Source organism: Sphaeramia orbicularis, chromosome 5 (assembly GCF_902148855.1).
Source record: "Sphaeramia orbicularis chromosome 5, fSphaOr1.1, whole genome shotgun sequence".
Lineage (NCBI taxonomy): Eukaryota > Metazoa > Chordata > Actinopteri > Kurtiformes > Apogonidae > Sphaeramia > Sphaeramia orbicularis.
In genome coordinates, this window is record NC_043961.1 from 23,789,013 (window position 1) to 23,807,169 (window position 18,157).

The 18,157-nt window shown below is 36.0% G+C and overlaps 2 protein-coding genes and 1 non-coding gene across 4 annotated transcripts in view; 2 read left to right on the forward strand and 1 right to left on the reverse strand.

The window, feature by feature from the left end:
• The window catches only part of LOC115419449 (store-operated calcium entry regulator STIMATE-like), a 44,474-nt gene extending 35,581 nt beyond the window's left edge, over nt 1–8,893 (forward strand). The window contains exons 1-3 of one of the 2 annotated variants that reach the window (XM_030134243.1): nt 3,256–3,356; nt 3,480–3,603; nt 8,069–8,893. In XM_030134243.1, the coding sequence (XP_029990103.1) occupies nt 3,348–3,356; nt 3,480–3,603; nt 8,069–8,184 (249 nt within the window). In that variant the 5' untranslated portion in view covers nt 3,256–3,347 and the 3' untranslated portion in view covers nt 8,185–8,893. Of the gene's footprint in view, nt 1–3,255; nt 3,357–3,479; nt 3,604–8,068 lie in introns of those variants that run through there. The other variant, XM_030134244.1, reaches the window with a different exon arrangement.
• trnae-cuc (transfer RNA glutamic acid (anticodon CUC)) lies at nt 4,341–4,412 on the reverse strand. Its single transcript has one exon. It is a non-coding gene; the product is annotated as a tRNA-Glu (tRNA).
• Nucleotides 8,894–10,975: 2,082 nt separating the features above from the next.
• LOC115420219 (inter-alpha-trypsin inhibitor heavy chain H3) overlaps nt 10,976–18,157 on the forward strand; it is a 16,225-nt gene continuing 9,043 nt past the window's right edge. Inside the window, exons 1-12 of the mRNA XM_030135488.1 lie at nt 10,976–11,106; nt 11,356–11,385; nt 11,988–12,011; nt 12,917–13,071; nt 13,219–13,323; nt 15,034–15,196; nt 15,295–15,405; nt 16,774–16,902; nt 17,013–17,129; nt 17,240–17,408; nt 17,512–17,637; nt 17,728–17,909. Of these exons, the coding sequence (XP_029991348.1) occupies nt 10,993–11,106; nt 11,356–11,385; nt 11,988–12,011; nt 12,917–13,071; nt 13,219–13,323; nt 15,034–15,196; nt 15,295–15,405; nt 16,774–16,902; nt 17,013–17,129; nt 17,240–17,408; nt 17,512–17,637; nt 17,728–17,909 (1,425 nt within the window). The 5' untranslated portion in view covers nt 10,976–10,992. The remainder of the gene's footprint in view (nt 11,107–11,355; nt 11,386–11,987; nt 12,012–12,916; nt 13,072–13,218; nt 13,324–15,033; nt 15,197–15,294; nt 15,406–16,773; nt 16,903–17,012; nt 17,130–17,239; nt 17,409–17,511; nt 17,638–17,727; nt 17,910–18,157) is intronic.

Genomic DNA, 18,157 nt, shown 5'->3' on the forward strand with positions numbered 1-18,157 from the left:
AAGTCTGGAAGATACTATTAAAGAAGAATGGGAGAAGTTGTCACCCGAATATTTGAGGAACATTTGCACAAGTTTCAGGAAGTGTGTGAAGGCAGTTATTGAGAAAGAAGGAGGACACATAGAATAAAAACATTTTCTATTATGTCAATTTTCTTGTGGCAAATAAATTCTCATGACTTTCAATAAACTAATTGGTCATACACTGTCTTTCAATCCGTGCCTCAAAATATTGTAAATTTTGCTTCCCCACCCTGTATACTTCATTTTGTTTGATTAGTAGGCCTACCTGGAGATTTAGATTTTACACACATAAATTTTTTTTGGAAACATTTAGATTTGTTGAAACTTTTTTTTTTTTTTAAATATATTTGTACAAGAAATCAAATTATGCAGAGTATCAGTTGCTGTATAAATGAGAGGTGGGGGTGGGACTTAATAAGTTTTCTTCCTCCCACTACTTTTCAATCAATACATATTGAATTTATTTTGTTATTACAAGTGTACATGACAATTTACTATATTGTCTTGATCACCTCTATTTATTAATCTATTTGCTCTGCCATTAGTTCCTTGTACACACAAAGGTTTTGTTTTTTTCTTCTGCTCGAAACAAATAAATAGAAAAGAAAAAGAAAATCTGTTCAATAATATTATGTGCCTCTTTGTTGTTCTATTTAATTATATCTCTTAAATTACATAAATTGCCTATAACAAATGAATTCACTTCATGGAAACTATACAGTAGATATTTTTACTTTTAGTATTAAACTTACGAACACTTTTTCAAATAACTACCCAAATCAAGTTGTTGAAATTTAAAAAATGACTGTAGTTACTTTCACCTCTTTCATTTTCATTATTAAATTCCACTCCCATGTTGAATTCAATTTAATGTATATTAACACTACTTTTAAGGCATTTTATTTAATAGCCTAAATGTCTTATATATGTACAAATTATTAATCCATCCCAGTGTTTTTTTATGTGTTATGAGCTCAGTATGGCAGGAAAATGACAGAGGTCGACATAAACATTGACGTAGCCACTTCTCACTGTGTTTGCTGGTTGTTCAGATGTTAAGTATCATGATTAGAAAATCCTTCACAGCTCTAAGTACAGGTGGTAGACTAATTCAAACCAAGTCACAGAGGGCAGACATATAGTAGACTGTTGTCTAAGATATTCATTACCTTAAGACCTTTAGGCTGCTCTGAAAACCCAATAAGTACCTGCACAACCTTTCATTAAGCTGGGAGAAAGTAAACGGTTAATAGAGTTGCTTTTAAGAACAGTCTGTCATTATGTTTACCTGTTCACGTCAGAATAAGCCATCTCTGACTGTATGTACTTCAGTGTTACAGTTCTAACCTACATGCAACGCAGTATAAGTAAATCTAAACCATGAGGTGATATAAAATTATTAATCCTAATAATTCATGACTTCCAAAATAAGTGTCTACTGGTATAATATCATAAAATGTGGAAATTATAATGGCATGAGTGGCCCTCAGGTGCGAGAATTATTGTAAATACTATTTCTACTTTGCTCTTTTACAAATATTTTTTGTACAGATTTATTTTTTACTGTTTTATGGAGTACTACTTTATATATTTTATATACTTCTTACAATGTTTCTGTACAATGTTTATCTTATCTTCTAAGAGGTTACTTTGCTCACTTTATGTGACAATGCTTTGTGATACCATGAACATGCATTTCTGCATTAAATAAGGCAAGGCAAGGCAAATTTATTTGTATAGCAGAATTCATACACAGGGCAGTTCACAGTGCCTTACAAATAAATTGCTCTAGGTGCTAATTTTAACACAAAATTGCTCTTTAAAGGTTCAGTGTACAAGTTCTAGCAACATCTAGGTGAAAAACCAGAAAGGCCATGGAGCAGTTTTGTTTTGTCCAGTTCTGAGCTACTCAAGTATTGGTTTGCTGCTTGTCATAAAATGGGAGAATTATAGAAACATGACAGAACCAGTGTTCCACTATTGACAGCCAAAGTCCCTCCATGGAACCTGATGAGTAAGTCTTTGATCCTGTTTGAATTATTCATTATTTTTATATGTGATATTTGTCAGTTTAAAAGATAATTGTACAAGTGATGAGAGTCTCAGTTTGTGGTAAAACTGTAGAACTATCAGACTGTGAAAATAAAGATGTGAAGACAACACACCCAAAAAGTCACAGAGGTGACGTCATTGTAACTTTTTCTCTAAATAATCTGTTCAGTTTGACAGTCTGCAGCTTCAACATGATCAGACCGATGGTTATTTTCACCTCTTTCAGTACTTTTTCTCTTCGGACTACAAGTTTGAAGTAAAATATACCAAGGCAACAACTGCTTTGGTGTTGGTGATGTGTGTAGTCCAATGAGCTGTTTAACACAAAACTAGATATTTCTTTACAATCATTGCCACAAACTCTGACTCTCTTGGCTTGTAACCTTTCTTTTAAATAAACATATGTGTAAATGGTGGCACAAAAAAAATGTCAATTTGTTTGTAACCATTGACTACCGCTCATATTTTTTCTGACCTGAGGCCACATTGGGCTCAGTGGAATGTGCAGGACTTTGGCTCTCTATTTTTCTTTAACTAAAAAAAAAAAACAAAACATGATTTTTATGTGACAATATTCTAATGATATACCACTGAATATTATGTTTAGTTTTTTCACAATTACGTCCTCTTATATTCCCTTATACTTTACACGGTGAAGGTTTAAAATGATATCCTGTATTCATAAGCATCACATTGTTTCATTTTTACCTAAATAACACATGTCGTTTTTTTATCCATATAAGCACAAGTGAGTCTGTGTGACTCAAAGATAGTTGGCAGTGCTTCTCGGTTTAGCCCATGTAGCTGGTACATGTGTTCACCGTCTGAAAATGCTTTTTTTTTTTTTTTTTTTTTTTTTTTTTTACGAGACCTGTAGGCGTAGATCAAGTTATAGCAAAGGAAAGGCATAGTTGAAACTACTGGAGCTGTAGGGAGGAGCAGCAGGGTGGTGGGCAGCCTCCACACCACTCATGACTGGTCCCACCAAGATGAGGAAGCTGCCCACTTGTGTTGTTGTGTCCTGAATTATCAGCTGTTGGCCTGTAAGCTTATCATTAAAGATGGAAGACCATTCCAGCTGCACCATCCCTCACGTCACACCTAATAATACACGCTGACAACAGGGGGTAGGGGGTCTGCCTGACTCAGGGTCCAGGACTGAGACTATATATAATACCAGGCTGGACACAAAGACACACACTAGAATAACAAGCAGAGAGTGAAGTGTCGGGCAGATAAGAGTGTCTGTGGAACCAACACCAGCTTTAATCAGAATGTCACAGGTAAGTCACCTCGGGTCATATATGATGTTTTGGTTAAATTAAACTGAACCCAGTGTTTCAACATTTATTAGATATCAGTCTTCTTTACCATTCTTATTATACCCTTGCTTTATTTTCCTCCAGCCAGGTGAAGTGAAGAAGAAGAAACGCCCTCCGATGAAGGAGGAGGACCTGAAGGGAGCTCGCAGTAAACTGGGATTGAAGGGCGAGGTCAAGAGTAAGACCTATGAGGTCATGGTGGAGTGTGGTGAGTAACAGCCTTTTATTCATGTTGTTTCCTCTGACATTAAAATACACAGTGACTTAACAACATGTCAGCTTTTAATAGCTACATGCCGTGGCCTGCCTGTGTATCTGTAAAGGACAAGACCATTCTGTGATGAAAGCGACTTCGTTCTGTTCGTCATTCAACTTTACTGATGATTGTTTCTTAATAGTTAAATGTGACTAACACGTGAATACGCAGGACTCAGGCTAATATAGAATGTAGAGGCAAAAGTCTTATTACATAATCACCTTTAAAGTCATCAGTATAAGTTGTTCAACAGAAGCAGCGAGCACAGGCGAAGACTTAAAAGGAATAAAAACAAAAAAGGTTCATTTTTGAGAGCCGGTCCAATACCGGTTCTGTGTTCCTCAGAAATATTTTTTTTTTTATTCATTTTATTAATTTACCCATTCAGACCCATAGAGATCCAGATCTCATTTTCAAGGGCGACCTGGAATACTGGTTTCATGATAATAAATACAAGGTCAAAGGCAGATTTCAAATAGTAAATTCAAATAAACAATAATTGAGAAGATTGTAAGCAGTTTAATTATTTAAACTCTTTTATATGGTGAATATGTTTCATTGTCAGTGTGTAGTTAATAGCATTTGACCACGGCTTTTCGTCTAATTATTGGATTGTGGTAACAGCGTTCCATATTTCATAATATTTATAAGTCCATGTGTTTGGACAATACGCTCAGATTAAAAACGTGTTCCCTGACCGGGAATCGAACCCGGGCCGCGGCGGTGAGAGCGCCGAATCCTAACCACTAGACCACCAGGGAGGGATACATGAAAAAGTTATTGACTAATATTTATACAAATATAAATATATAGTGACATATAGTTGCCTCAAGTTAATGGAGTCCGTTTGAATTGTAATTTGAATCCAAAACAAGCTTTATCTGTGTTTTTGTGGGGCGTTTAGATCTCATAGACAGTGGTGGGCAGATTACTTCTAAAGAGTAATTACTTATAGTTACTAATTACTTTCCCCAAAAGTAACTGAATTAGTAACGTGATTACTCCTTCATAAATGTAATTAGTTACCAAGGAAAGTAATTATTGCGGTATTATTTTTTTTAAAACCCTCAAATATGTACAAGGAAACTGATTTTTGAGCGTGTTTCACGGGCCAGTTTTATAGAGTAGAACAGCAGACAGGTACTTCATACCATAGCTGTGGTGAGGCTGGGGTCCACCAGGGCATATCTGCATTTATAGGAAGAAGATGCTCCTCCAGTTAATCCCACATCTCCACTTTTTCAGTCGTCTCTGAAACAGCAGTAAATGTCTTCAGTCAGACTCACTGGTAACTCCTCCCCTAAATTAGCTGCGCACGTTGCAGGGTAATTCAAGTGTGTGCTGGGACATCTCAAACTCGGACATGTCATTAGTCGTTCAGGTGAAGGCAGCGTGGACAACTCAGACTCATGGGGCACGCAAGTGAAGCATGAAGGCAGTGTGGACAATTTGTATGCTCGTAAACGAACAGCTCGCAACGAAATCAGTTCTTATCGTTCATTTAAAAGAGCTGTTCAAAAGACTCGACTCGTCCGCGAACGTCACATCTCTCGTGCCTGGCTGAGCGGATAACAGCTGTTAGATATCAGTGCATAGCAACGCACCACATTTCACTGCCGGGAATGGTAACGGCGTTGTAACGTTTCAAATAGTAATTAATTAGATTACCCGTAACTAGAAAACAATAACGGCGTTAGTATTTTTAATGCCGTTATTCCCAACACTGCTTATAGACGAAAGCTTTTACAAATAGATATTAAGAGCCTTAGAACAACACTTACATGAACGTATCTGAACCACAAACAGTAATGTTTTGTTTACTTTGACCCGCAAAGTGTGTCTAAATAGGATCACCTCTATATACAATAGATCCACTGGCCTAGTGTTTATATGTGATATTCCAAACTGTCACCTGATCACTCTTAAAACTACCAAAACCAGACTTTACTTACTGAATAAAGTAAGACAATAATTTTTTACACACATCTGTATCATAGTATCAAGTTTTTGTCTTCTAACAAAAATTCTTACCTGGTTATTTTTGACAGTCGGTCAAAATAACACTGTGTTCTATGATGTTCATATGCTCAGCTGATAGTTTACGTTATAGAGGGAATGCACATACGTCACTTCCCCCCATGGGCCACGCCCCTCTAAATCAGACTGGGTGGCAAAAACAAACCGGCTCAACATGGCGGAGCATATCAGTAACTAGAGCGAGACTGGGAAAAATGTGGAATATAATATGAAATTAAAGACAATTGGACTTGACATGGATCCATACAAGCTACCAAACAACAAGTGGTCTACGAACATTGATATGTGGCCAGAAATCACGTATCCTGATATATATATGTACCTGATTTCAACGCCGGGAAAATATAAAATGCAAAGGCTGAAAGCATACAAAAGACCAAGAGTTGTTGACATCCTCTTCATCGTTAATTTGAGGATAACAGCTGGTGAGCGCTTTCAATTCAACATACTATTGTTTTTGAGGTTTTATGTCAGTGCATACGTATTTTCTTGGCGGTGATTTCCAAGGTTAAGGCCCAACAGTAGTGCTCACAGTTCACTACTGATTTACTGTCGTTTAACCCTTAGTATTGACCCAAGTGAGTGGATGATCTACTGGTACTTTTGATATTTAAGTAGAGTTAACATTAAATACTTGATACAACGCAGCTACAACAGCTTTGTGCTAGAGTACCCCCTTATTTGGAAAACTAGGTTAGCCTCAGTTTAAGCTAGTTTACAAATCATGTAGAGCACAAGGTTCAGAATCACACAACTGAAGACAAAAACGTTTCAGTTCTGAAATATAAAACTAAATGACAGATGCTAACATTAAGAGCTTTACTAAGAAGTAACGTTAGCCAAAAAGATATGTAATTTAAGGTATGATTTTACACAAGAATACAGCATAAATTAACGTTACCTGACACAAATCCAGGTTTCGTTGCCTGGATTCCAGTTATTTCTTCGAATTGTAGCGATCCATCTGCTTCTTCTGTCTTTGGCTTTAGGTCGCTGCTAAAACGATAGCTCTGAGTGCTTTTTAAATCTATTTGTGCAATCAATGGCCCAACAGCTCTTCCCCATTTTTTAGATTGTTCTAAAGTTTTCGCAGTATTCAAGCCAAAGCCGCTACTCATCTCCCTCTTTCTGCCACTCAGTGGGCGTAACCGCGGTGACGTCATGTGCATACCCCCTATAGCTCTGTTAGCTTAGCTCTGTTTAAGTAGTTTTTTTTTAATATAAGTTTGTTTTTGCTGCACTAAAGAGCTGTTTGGAATTGTTCAAACAAAGTCAGAAATGTCACAGTCTAGTCTAAACCATGGATCAAGAAACAGCAAATTTAGCAACAATAAAAACATTCTAACTTTATACATTCATATGCCTTATAAACGGGTGTAGAAGAAACACTGACATTTCATCATCAAATCCCATTCAGAGCTGTGTCCACTGGTGGAAACATCAAAAGTTCTTGTAACTTTCATAACTTTGTCACTTTTCTTTGACTCTTAATAGTTGATTCTTGTCAGCGCTCATCTCATCTGTTCACTTTCTGATGCTGTGGACAAAGACCCCATGGTGATAGTTTTCCTCACCATGGGAGAGTGACTCAGTACTCCATCTAGTGGTCACAAAAAATCCCCCAGATTGTCAGTATTGAACAGATTTAGTGTATATCTCTGCAGTCCAAGATAAGATAAGATCAGATAAGATTTTATTCATCCCACAATGGGGAAATTTCACTGTAGCAGCAGCAAAATACAAAAAACAAAGGCAAAGATCTTTTTGTAATATTAAACAATACATATTACATATAGCCTCTTTAAGCCTTTACATTATTTATTTTACACATTCAACACATGGATTTGAATTAAAATGCATTCCAAATTTAACCATAACACCAAAACAGTAATGCAGCATTTTTTTCCCGACAAATAGCCCAAATAATCTACCTTTCACTGTAGGACATCAAGCACATTCTTTCCTGTATTATAACATATTATCCTTTTTTAATTACTTTAAACCTAATTGTCAAATGCTGTGTAATCAGTGCCAGTCTTTAAATATTTGTGTTGTCTTGGTAGCTTAAGTCAATTCTCAGCCCTGATGCTCTTGCATAACTCCCACCCACTGTTTGTTTGACCTCAGGGCTGGTTCAAGTCTTTCTAAACACTGACCTAAATTATTAAACTGACAATAGGTGGCAATTAAAAAAACACCAACTGTCATTGTTCTCGACAGTTTAACTCACTGGTTTAAAGGGTTTATTACTGTACCTGTGCATCCTACATTAAGATCTGTAAGTTTTGAGTTCTTCCTGCTTCTTTGTTGGAGGTTCCTGCAGAACTGATCACATGAATCTTACTGAAGAGGTGTTCTATTTTTTTTATTTTTGGCACAGAACGTATGGGCAAAGTGGCCCCGTCGGTGTTCAGCGGTGTGAGGACGGGAACAGAGACCGTCCTGGAGAAACCCACCTCAGCCAAAGCTCCTGGAGCCAGTGTGTTCAGCAAGTAGGAAAAGTCCAGGATAAACCAATGGCAAAGAAGAACCACACAATAGTCTAGACGCTTCTACATTGCAATGTAGAAGAATTACAGAGATATAAGTCTGTTAGTTTTCTACTGTCTGTTAATGTTAGTTCAATGTAAGCAGCTGTTGTACTTTGAAGTTTGCAGATTGCATCAGCCTTGGAGAGTTTGTTTGCTATTAGTAAGAGAGAATATCATACCCTCAATTATTAGATTTGTTTTCCTTTTTTTTTTTTTACTCTAGCTTCACTTTTCTAAAATAAAATGTTTCCGTTGTATTAAAAATGTGTTTATTCAAGAAGAGAAAGTGTGGAGTGGAATGTTTTTAACGGTCAAAATGAACACCTGGAAACATCCCGTGCACAGGTAAACAATAATTATCATGGTAAAAGTTCAGACTGGACACTCAAGTGACCTCTATTACAACACATGACCAGGATGCAGTACAAAGAAAATACTACGTAATATCGTCTAACTTCTGTGTGCAAACATGGTTTGAATCTTAATCTTTCCTTTTGTGAATGGGTATATGCATATTATTGAACCTCGAGCTGCGATTAACAAATTATGAAGTGTGTTTTTAAAAAAACTCACCTTCATTTATAGTTTAACCCTTTATCAGGCAAGTTACTATTTTTGGTCATTTCTGCACATATTACAAGTGACAGCAACAGTTACAGTCTAATGTGGTCTACAGGGTCTATAAGGTCCAGCTCTGCATGAACAGTGAGTGGACCTACTTTGTTAGGTACCATGAAGTAATGGTACTAATGTAAGGAATGATGTTCAAAGGAATAATGTGGATGTGGACAGGTGTCTGGGTCAGCACTTACGTTAGTCTAATGTTCTAAAAGTGATGTTCTAATGTTCTAAAATACATGTTCCTTCCACCTTACATGTGTCTTTCTTGTATTTTTTAGATGTACTCCTTGTATAATTTTTTTTTTTTAATTTTTTGCCACTTATGGGTAAGGAACCAAATATGGTAATGTCACTGACCTTGATTTTCTACATAACAATAAAAAAAAAAACATGAAAAATTCCACAAAAGCAATTGTCTTCTTAGGTCCTCCAATAACACACTAAGGTTGAAATTTGGAATTTCAGTGTATTTTTATTAGTGCCCTATAAAGGGTTGATTAAACTACTTTTTGTTTGAGATAGCAACGATGTTTTAAGTTATATATAAATCCATGCTTAAAATACAGGGTGGGGAAGCAAAATTTACAATATTTTGAGGCAGGGATTGAAAGACAGTGTATGACCAATTAGTTTATTGAGAGTCATGAGAATTTATTTGCCACAAGAAAATTGACATAATAGAAAATGTTTTTATTCTATGTGTCCTCCTTCTTTCTCAATAACTGCCTTCACACGCTTCCTGAAACTTGTGCAAGTGTTCCTCAAATATTCGGGTGACAACTTCTCCCATTCTTCTTTAATAGTATCTTCCAGACTTTCTCGTAATAGTTTTGCTCATAGTCATTCTCTTCTTTACATTATAAACAGTCTTTATGGACACTCCAACTGTTTTTGAAATCTCCATTGGTGTGACGAGTCCATTCAGCAAATCACACACTCTTTGACGTTTGCTTTCCTGATTACTCATATGGGCAAAAGTTTCTGAAAAGGTATGGATAATAGTGTTAGGTATGATTATGACATCAATATATGTTTGGTTTCAAAACAATTGACGTAGTGCCTGCTGAGAAAAAACAACTAAATGTTCATTGTAAATTTTGCTTCCCCACCCTGTATATATCGTTTGACTGAATAGCATGCTAAATCAAGTTACTTCAACGTATTTAGGGGTCAACTTGGAAAAAAAAATTAACAATATAGAAAAAAAACTTGTGCAAAACTTGTGCCAAAATGACTCATCTACAGCTCATCCTCTCCAAACAGAAAAGTGATGTTTGTTCAGTGTGGGAGGACAGAAAAAAAAAATGCAGTCTAGATTTTAAAGTGACCCCTTAGGGAGATGGTGAGGGGATACTGAAAAGATTGTCTCTGAAAGTGCAAGTCATGTTTATTCGTAAAGCCTTGTATTACATCTTACTAAGTGACCAGATAGTGCACTAATCAGCATATTATTTTCCTTTTTGGACAATTTCTTAGCTTACTTTGAAACTAATAGGAGAACCTCTCTGGTGTTCTTAAACTACTGTCTTCTTTTCTTCCAAATGCAAAATAATGCAAGACAGCAGGTTCAGTGAAAAACTACAGGATGTCACGTTTTAGGTGCACAAAGTATGAAATGTTGCTTGGAATGCTCATTTGCGAATAAATTAGATTAGATAGACTTTATTGATCCCTTGGACAAAGCCCTCAGGAAATTAAGGATATAAGCGTAGGAAATGTATTACTCAGTAAATAAACTATGACACTCTGGCATTCTATTTATTATTTTACATTTGTACAAGTACTGGGTGACATCTGTAAATATCTGACTGGTGTGATTTGGGTTTAAAATGACCTCCTGCTCTAAATAGTGGTTTGTGTTTATGATAAGTCGCTTTTGATTCGAGGCTCCATGTATGAAGCCTGTTGCGTTGCCAGACTCTACTTAGCTGTGCCCACTTTGCACACAAATGTTCCCATTTGAAGCCGGAGGACAGACATTCTTTTGAGCTTCACCAGGCCCCAACATTTCTACCCTAAAGCCTCCTACACATTGAGTCCAGGTCTGTTGGTCAATACTCCAGGACAGCACACACAGTTTTTGTCCCTCCCCCTGGGCACAGAGCTTTTTTCTCAGTGCTGAAGTCAACCAGTGTTCAGTAGAGGTTTGGTCATGTCTGGACTGTTGGGTGTTCGACGGCTGCTGCTTTGGGGCTTGGTCTGCCTCTGGCTGCCCAGCCTGGTCCGGGGGGCTCTGTTTGTCTCTCATCACTATGAAGCTGCTCAGGTAAAATTACACATAAACTTGTCTTTTACTATTAATGTTACCAGTGTCCTTTTATGAGCAATTTAGCTGCTTTTTTCATATATTGACTTAAATTCAGACTTAACTCTGTTGTTGCTGTTTTTCATCTCTTTACTTAAACCCTGTTCTGATTAACTAATATATTTATTTACCCTCTTTTCTCTGTCTGAGTTGTGTAATTGTTTTTTAGTGCTGTCTTGTAATGTGATCCTATGTGTGTTTGTGTTTCAGGAACCAGGAGCAGCTGTCAAATCTCTGCAGGTACCTGACATTATATACAGAAAAAATTATTAGACCATCAAAAGTCATCAAAATATGCTATCAAGTACGAACTCCTGTGTGTATCATGGGACTAAAACAGACAGAAAAGAACACATGGAATGCCTAAAAGCAGTTTTTATCAGTACAATGCCATAGCTATCAATGTAAGAAATGAAGTAATTTGGGTTATTATCAAGAAAACACAGAAAATGGATAGATATCAGCCCTGAAATTAAACTATTATAAACTATTTTTGTTGTTATCATTATATTTGTCCAAACAAATGTACCTTTAATTGTACCAGGCATTAAAATCATCAAGATATTGAAGAAAACAAGGGGTGGTCTAAGATTTTTTTCCGCGACTGTAGTTAAACCCAGTTTCTTAATTTTATGTATGCATCTTTTAACTATTGTTGTGTTTCACCTCTTTATAGCCACTCTTACTCATAATGAAACTAGTTAAATCTAGTTTTTCTACAGATATTAATACAAAAAAATTAAACTGCATGAAATAGTTTCCTGCTCTGGTATGCTAAATCCACATTTTCTATTTTTGGTCAAATCTAAAAGGAATTAATGTTGTTTTTCTTTTATCCACAGAAAAGAAGTGTTAATAATCCCACGGTAAGAAAAAATTGTTTTGATTTAATAATTATTCTTGTTAAAGAGATCCAGCACCCAAGTTGACTCACCCATCTCATCACAACACTCCCAAGTGGAATTACTGACATAATGTCTTTTTCACTCAAGCTGTAATCATTTTCTTTGGCTTGTTGCATCACGACAGTTTATACCAGCTGCAAAGAAGGACGGACTTTGGCATTACACTCAATTAATAACAAATATTTACATGGTGTGTTTGTGAAATGACACCATGTAAATTTTTATCTATCCATGTGTCCCTTCTTGTTCTTCTTCTTGTTCTTCTTCTTCTTGTTCTTCTTCATATTCTTGTTCTTGTTTTTCTTCTTCTTGTTCTTCTTCTTGTTCTTCTTGTTTTTCTTCTTCTTGTTTTTCTTCTTGTTTTTTTTCTTGCTCTTCTTCTTGTTCTTTTTCTTCTTGTTCTTCTTCATGTTCTTGTTCTTCCTGTTCTTCTTCATGGTCTTGTTCTTGTTTTTCTTCTTCTTGTTCTTCTTCTTCTTGCTCTTGTTTTTCTTCTTCTTGTTCTTCTTCTTGTTCTTCTTCTTCTTGTTCTTCTTCATGTTCTTGTTCTTCTTGTTCTTCTTCATGTTCTTGTTCTTGTTTTTTGTCTTCTTGTTCTTTTTGTTTTTCTTCTTCTTGTTCTTGTTTTTCTTGTTCTTGTTCTTGTTTTTCTTCTTCTTGTTCTTCTTCATGTTCTTGTTCTTGTTTTTCTTCTTGTTTTTCTCCTTGTTCTTCTTGTTCTTGTTCTTGTTCTTGTTCTTCTTGTTCTTCTTCTTGTTCTTCTTCATGTTCTTGTTCTTGTTTTTCTTCTTCTTGTTTTTCTTCTTCTTGTTCTTCTTCTTCTTGTTCTTCTTGTTCTTGCTCTTCTTCTTCTTCTTCTGTATCAGGTGGAGGTGCACAGTGTGACAGTGGACTGCACTGTGACATCTCGTTTCGCTCATACCGTTATGACCTCCAAGGCTCTGAACAAGGCCAACATTTCCCAGGAAATTTTCTTTGAAGTAGAACTTCCCAAGACTGCCTACATCACCAACTTCAGCATGTCAGTCTCTACATTTCTGAATCTATACAATATATCTGTGTTGTTTTAAACAGTTCATTTTTTGTGTGAAATAGTTAATCATCTAATAGTTCCTTGTCCTTATCGATCTGTATCAGGTTCTTCTCATCTTTCTACTTGTGCCTGCAGGGAAATTGAAAATCAGGTTTATGTGGGAGAGGTGAAGGAGAAAGAGAAAGCCAAGAAACAGTATGATGCAGCTGTTTCCAGAGGACAGACCGCTGGACTGGTTAAGTAAGTGACTCTAGAGTGGAAAACTGTCAATATTAGTGGATGTAGCTGCTGGACACTACAGCCTATGCAATGGAACTGATCACTCTACAAGGACCAGAGATAAATGATGTCCTAGAGCTTATTGGATTTCAGATGATGAGGAAGATGATGATGGGCAGATGATACAGATGACTTAACCCATAAAGACCCAAACAACCGCTGGCAACCAAAATCATCTACCAGTATAACATTTTTAATAATTTCAGATCCATTAAACCACAGGTGTCAAACATGTGGCCTGGGGGCCAAATCTGGCCCGCCAAAGGGTCCAGTCCGGCCCTTGGGATGAATTTGTGAAATGCAAAAATTACACTAAGATATTAACAATCATTGTAGTTCATGTTCCACATTCAGACCAATTCAATCTCATGTGGGCAGGACCAGTAAAATACTATCATAATAACATAGAAATAATGACAACTCCAAAATTTTCTCTTTGTAAATGTAAATATTTTCATGTATTTACACTAAAACAAAGTGTAATTTCACAAAAAATGTGAATAACCTGAACAAATATGAACAACCTGAACTGTCTTAAGAAAAGTAAGTACAATTTTAACAACATTCTGCCTGTTACTAAATGTTTTGTGTATTTGTAGACCCACTGTGATCTGTACGTTATAATGTACACATGTAAATGATAAACTGAGGCATAATATTGTTAAAATTACACTTATTTTTTCAGTTTGTTCATGTTATTCACATTGTTTGAAAGGATAGTTTATAGATGTAAACCTTTTCATAATGTAAATTTACTTTTTTTGCTCTCAAACATAAACAAAAGTTTGGAATTGACATTATTTATATATTATTATGTTATTATTTTACTTGTTTGGCCCACTTCAGATCAAATGTAGCTGAATGTGGCTCCTGAACTAAAATGAGTTTGACACCCCTGCATTAATCCTATTAATCCATGTAAATAATTAATGTAAAATACAGTTTGTCATCTTTTCATGGCCATCAGATATGACCCATTTGGACGTTCAGAGGCTCCGTAGTGAAAGTGGAAACACCGTCATCTTCTACAACAGTGATTCACCAGTAAAACCTATGGATTTGGATCAATGACAGTGGATGGAGACACTTGGTTTATGTTCAGTTAATGATACATTTTATTGAAAAGGTCACATTTTCTTCATTTTTTTTTCTGTTTCTGATATTATGACAATTAACTTTAATCTGAGCTTTTATGAACATCTACATGATCTGTGAATTAAATATGGGAAAATACGAGGTTTTTATTGAAGAAATGTAAAATATAAAGGATAATATTATAATAAATTGTTGTAAATTGCTTAAGAAAGGTTAAATAGATGGAAAAATTAATTTGGGAACTGCTGGAAAAGTAACACTGGCTCTTTAGGGGTTAAAGAAGAAAAATCTAATAAAATTAATTAAACAATAGAAGACCGTGATTGTCAACCCACTTTAGGGATGAACTTTCCTTGAAACTTCATTTACTGTTGTACTTTAGCTACATGTTAGATACAGAAACAAGAACATGTTTCTTTTCATATATAGTCAAATATTTTGTATGTATCTTGGTAATAAAATTCTTCTATTACAACACCCTCATCCTGAACAAGATAAGAACTGACTTTCTTCAACATATATCCCTTCCATTTTTGTGTATTTTTTTTACTCTCATGTATTCATCTTTTATTACAGAGCTTCTGGAAGAAAGATGGAGAAGTTTTCAGTTTCTGTAAACATTGCAGCCCAAAGTAATGTAACTTTCACTCTGACGTATGAGGAACTCCTTCAGAGGAAACTGGGCCACTATGAGATTCAGACCCGTGTTAAACCCAAGCAGCTGGTTGAGGAGTTTAAGGTGACTCCAGCTTCATGTGCATATCCTGCATTTCTGTGATTCCCTGGTGACGCTTTCCCTAAGCTGTTTACCTCTGTCTCTGTTCCTGTGTGTGACAGATCGTGACAAACATCTATGAACCTCAGGGCATTTCCTACGTAGACGCCCATGCAACCTTCTTATCCAATGAGCTGCTCCCTCTGGTGGAGAAAACTGTTACAGAAAAAAAGGTATACAAGACAGACAACCTACATTGGGAAGTCTTGCTGTTGTTTAACCCATAAAGACCCAAACATCCACCATCGACCAAAACCATCCACTGATCTAAACTGTTTAATACTGTCGATCCATGAATTCTATCAGTACATGTAAATAATTGGTGTTAAATACAGTGTGTCATCTTTACATGATCATCACATATGATTCATTTGGATGTTCAGTGGCTCCGTAGTGAACGATGAAATGCTGTCATCTTCTACAACATGGGTATCAAACTCATTTTCTTTCAGGAGCCACATTCAGCCCAATTTGATCTCCAGCGGGCCACACCAGTAAAATAATAACATAATAACCTATAAATAATGACAACTCCAATTTTTTTATATGCAAAAAATACCATTAAATTATGAAAACATTTGCATTTTACAAACTGTCCAAACAAAAAAGATGTGAATAACCTGAAAAAACAGAAATTTCTGAAGAAAAATAAGAAGAAATAATAATAAGAAGAAAAATTTGATCAATATTATGCCTTAACTTATGATTCATACATGTGCATTACAGATCAGATCTACCAAGACACAAAACAGGCAGAGTATTGTTAAAATTGCACTTATTTTTCATTAGACATTTCAGGTTGTTCATATTTGTTCAGGTTATTGACGTTTTATTATTAAAGGATATCAGAATTTAATGTTCTTTGCAGTAAATCAAAGAGAAAAAATTGGTGTGGCCATTATTTACAGGCATTGTGTCATATTATTTTTTTCCACATTAAACCAAGAAGAAAATTTGGAGTCGTTATTTCTAGGTTATTATGCTATTATTTTCGAGTTTGACACCCTTGATTGTTAATATCTTCTGCACTTTGCAAATTCATCCTGCGGGCCGGATTGAACCCTTTGGCGGGCTGGATTTGGCCCCCGGGGCCACATGTTTGACACCTGTGTTCGACAACATTAGTTCACCAGGAAAACCTATGGAGTTGGATCAATGACAGTGCATGGAGACACTTGTTTTTATATTCAGTTGCTGAAAAAGTCACTTTTTGTTCAGTTTTTTTCTGTTTTGATGTAATAATCTTTCAGTTTACTCTGAGTTTTCATGTGCATTCAAATTAAGTATAGGATATTGAATATAGGAAAATACATGATTTACAGTGAAAATTGCAAAATACAGAGGATAATATAATAATAAATGGTGATAAATCAGTTATGAAAGGTTAAATAGAGAGAAAAATTTGTTTGGGAACTGACACAAAATTGGCATTGGATCTTTATGGGTTAAGGTTTTGAAAGTAATCCTTGCATTACTTTAAATAGCTAAAGCTTTTAATGTAAGAATTGAGTTTTAATGAATATATATTTCCCTTTTGTCAGGCACGCATCTATTTCTCACCAACTTTGGAGCAGCAGAGGAGCTGTGCAGGTTGTGAAGGAACTTTGATTGATGGAGACTTTATTATCAAATATGATGTGAACAGAGCAAAGACCCTTGGGGACATCCAGGTCAGCGGTCAACATATATTGATTATTCATATTGATTATTAGATATGGTATTGCCCCAATTATAACCATCATGAAACTTATTTTTTGTCTCTGGGTCGTCTTGTGCTCAGATTGTCAATGGGTACTTTGTGCATTTCTTTGCTCCGCCTGACCTTCCCAGAGTCCCAAAAAATGTGGTGTTTGTAATTGACAGGAGTGGATCAATGAGTGGAACTAAGATTTACCAGGTAACAGACCAGTATTACCTGTTTTAGCGAATTCATTTGATTAATAGTCCAATTTATTGATTCATATTATAGATACATATGTGAGATTTAATTCCTGTGACTCTTTACAGACCAAAGAGGCAATGTTGGCCATCCTCAAAGACCTGCATGAGGAGGACTATTTTGGAATCATCTTGTTTGATTCCTCAATTGATCCCTGGAAGGATTCGCTAATCAAAGCAAACAAGGAGAATGTGGATGAAGCAATGGCCTTTATCAAACGGCTCCACGATAGAGGAGGTTAGAGGGAAATGCGATAACAGCTTTTATGTCAGATGTGTATTTGTCTCAAAATGGGCTCCACAGGTCACCATTTTACAGTTTCAGGTTTCTTCGTTTTCAGCGACAAATATCAACGATGCAGTATTGAGAGCTGTTGACTTACTGCGCCAGGGTCGATCAGACCACATAGTTCCTGAAATTAGTATTGATATGATCATTTTACTGACCGATGGCATGCCAAATGTGGGTGAGTTTGCAGAAAATTAACACACATGACAACATATATAGTATATTTGTGTATGTATATGACGTTTATGTAATGTTTGTGCTTTTGAAGGAGAGTCTAATCTTCCAAGGATCCAGGAAAACGTGCATGCTGCTATTGGTGGGAACATGTCTCTGTTCTGTCTTGGATTTGGAAATGATGTGGATTACAGATTCCTGGATGTCATGGGCAAACAAAACAAGGGACTGGCCCGCAGAATCTTTGAGGCATCAGATGCAACTCTACAACTCCAGGTGAAAGGCTGACCCTCTGACTGCTTAGCTCAGGGGCATCAAACATAAGGCTTGTGGGCCAAAACTGGTCCAACAATGGATCTGATCCAGCCCACGGAACGATTTAGTGAAATGCAAAAAATACACTCAAGATATTAACAATCAAAGATGTAAAACTCATTTTAGTTAAGGGGCCACAAGATCTGGAGAACAAAATACTAATATAATAACCTACAAAAAACGACAACACCAAATGTTTCTCTTTGGTT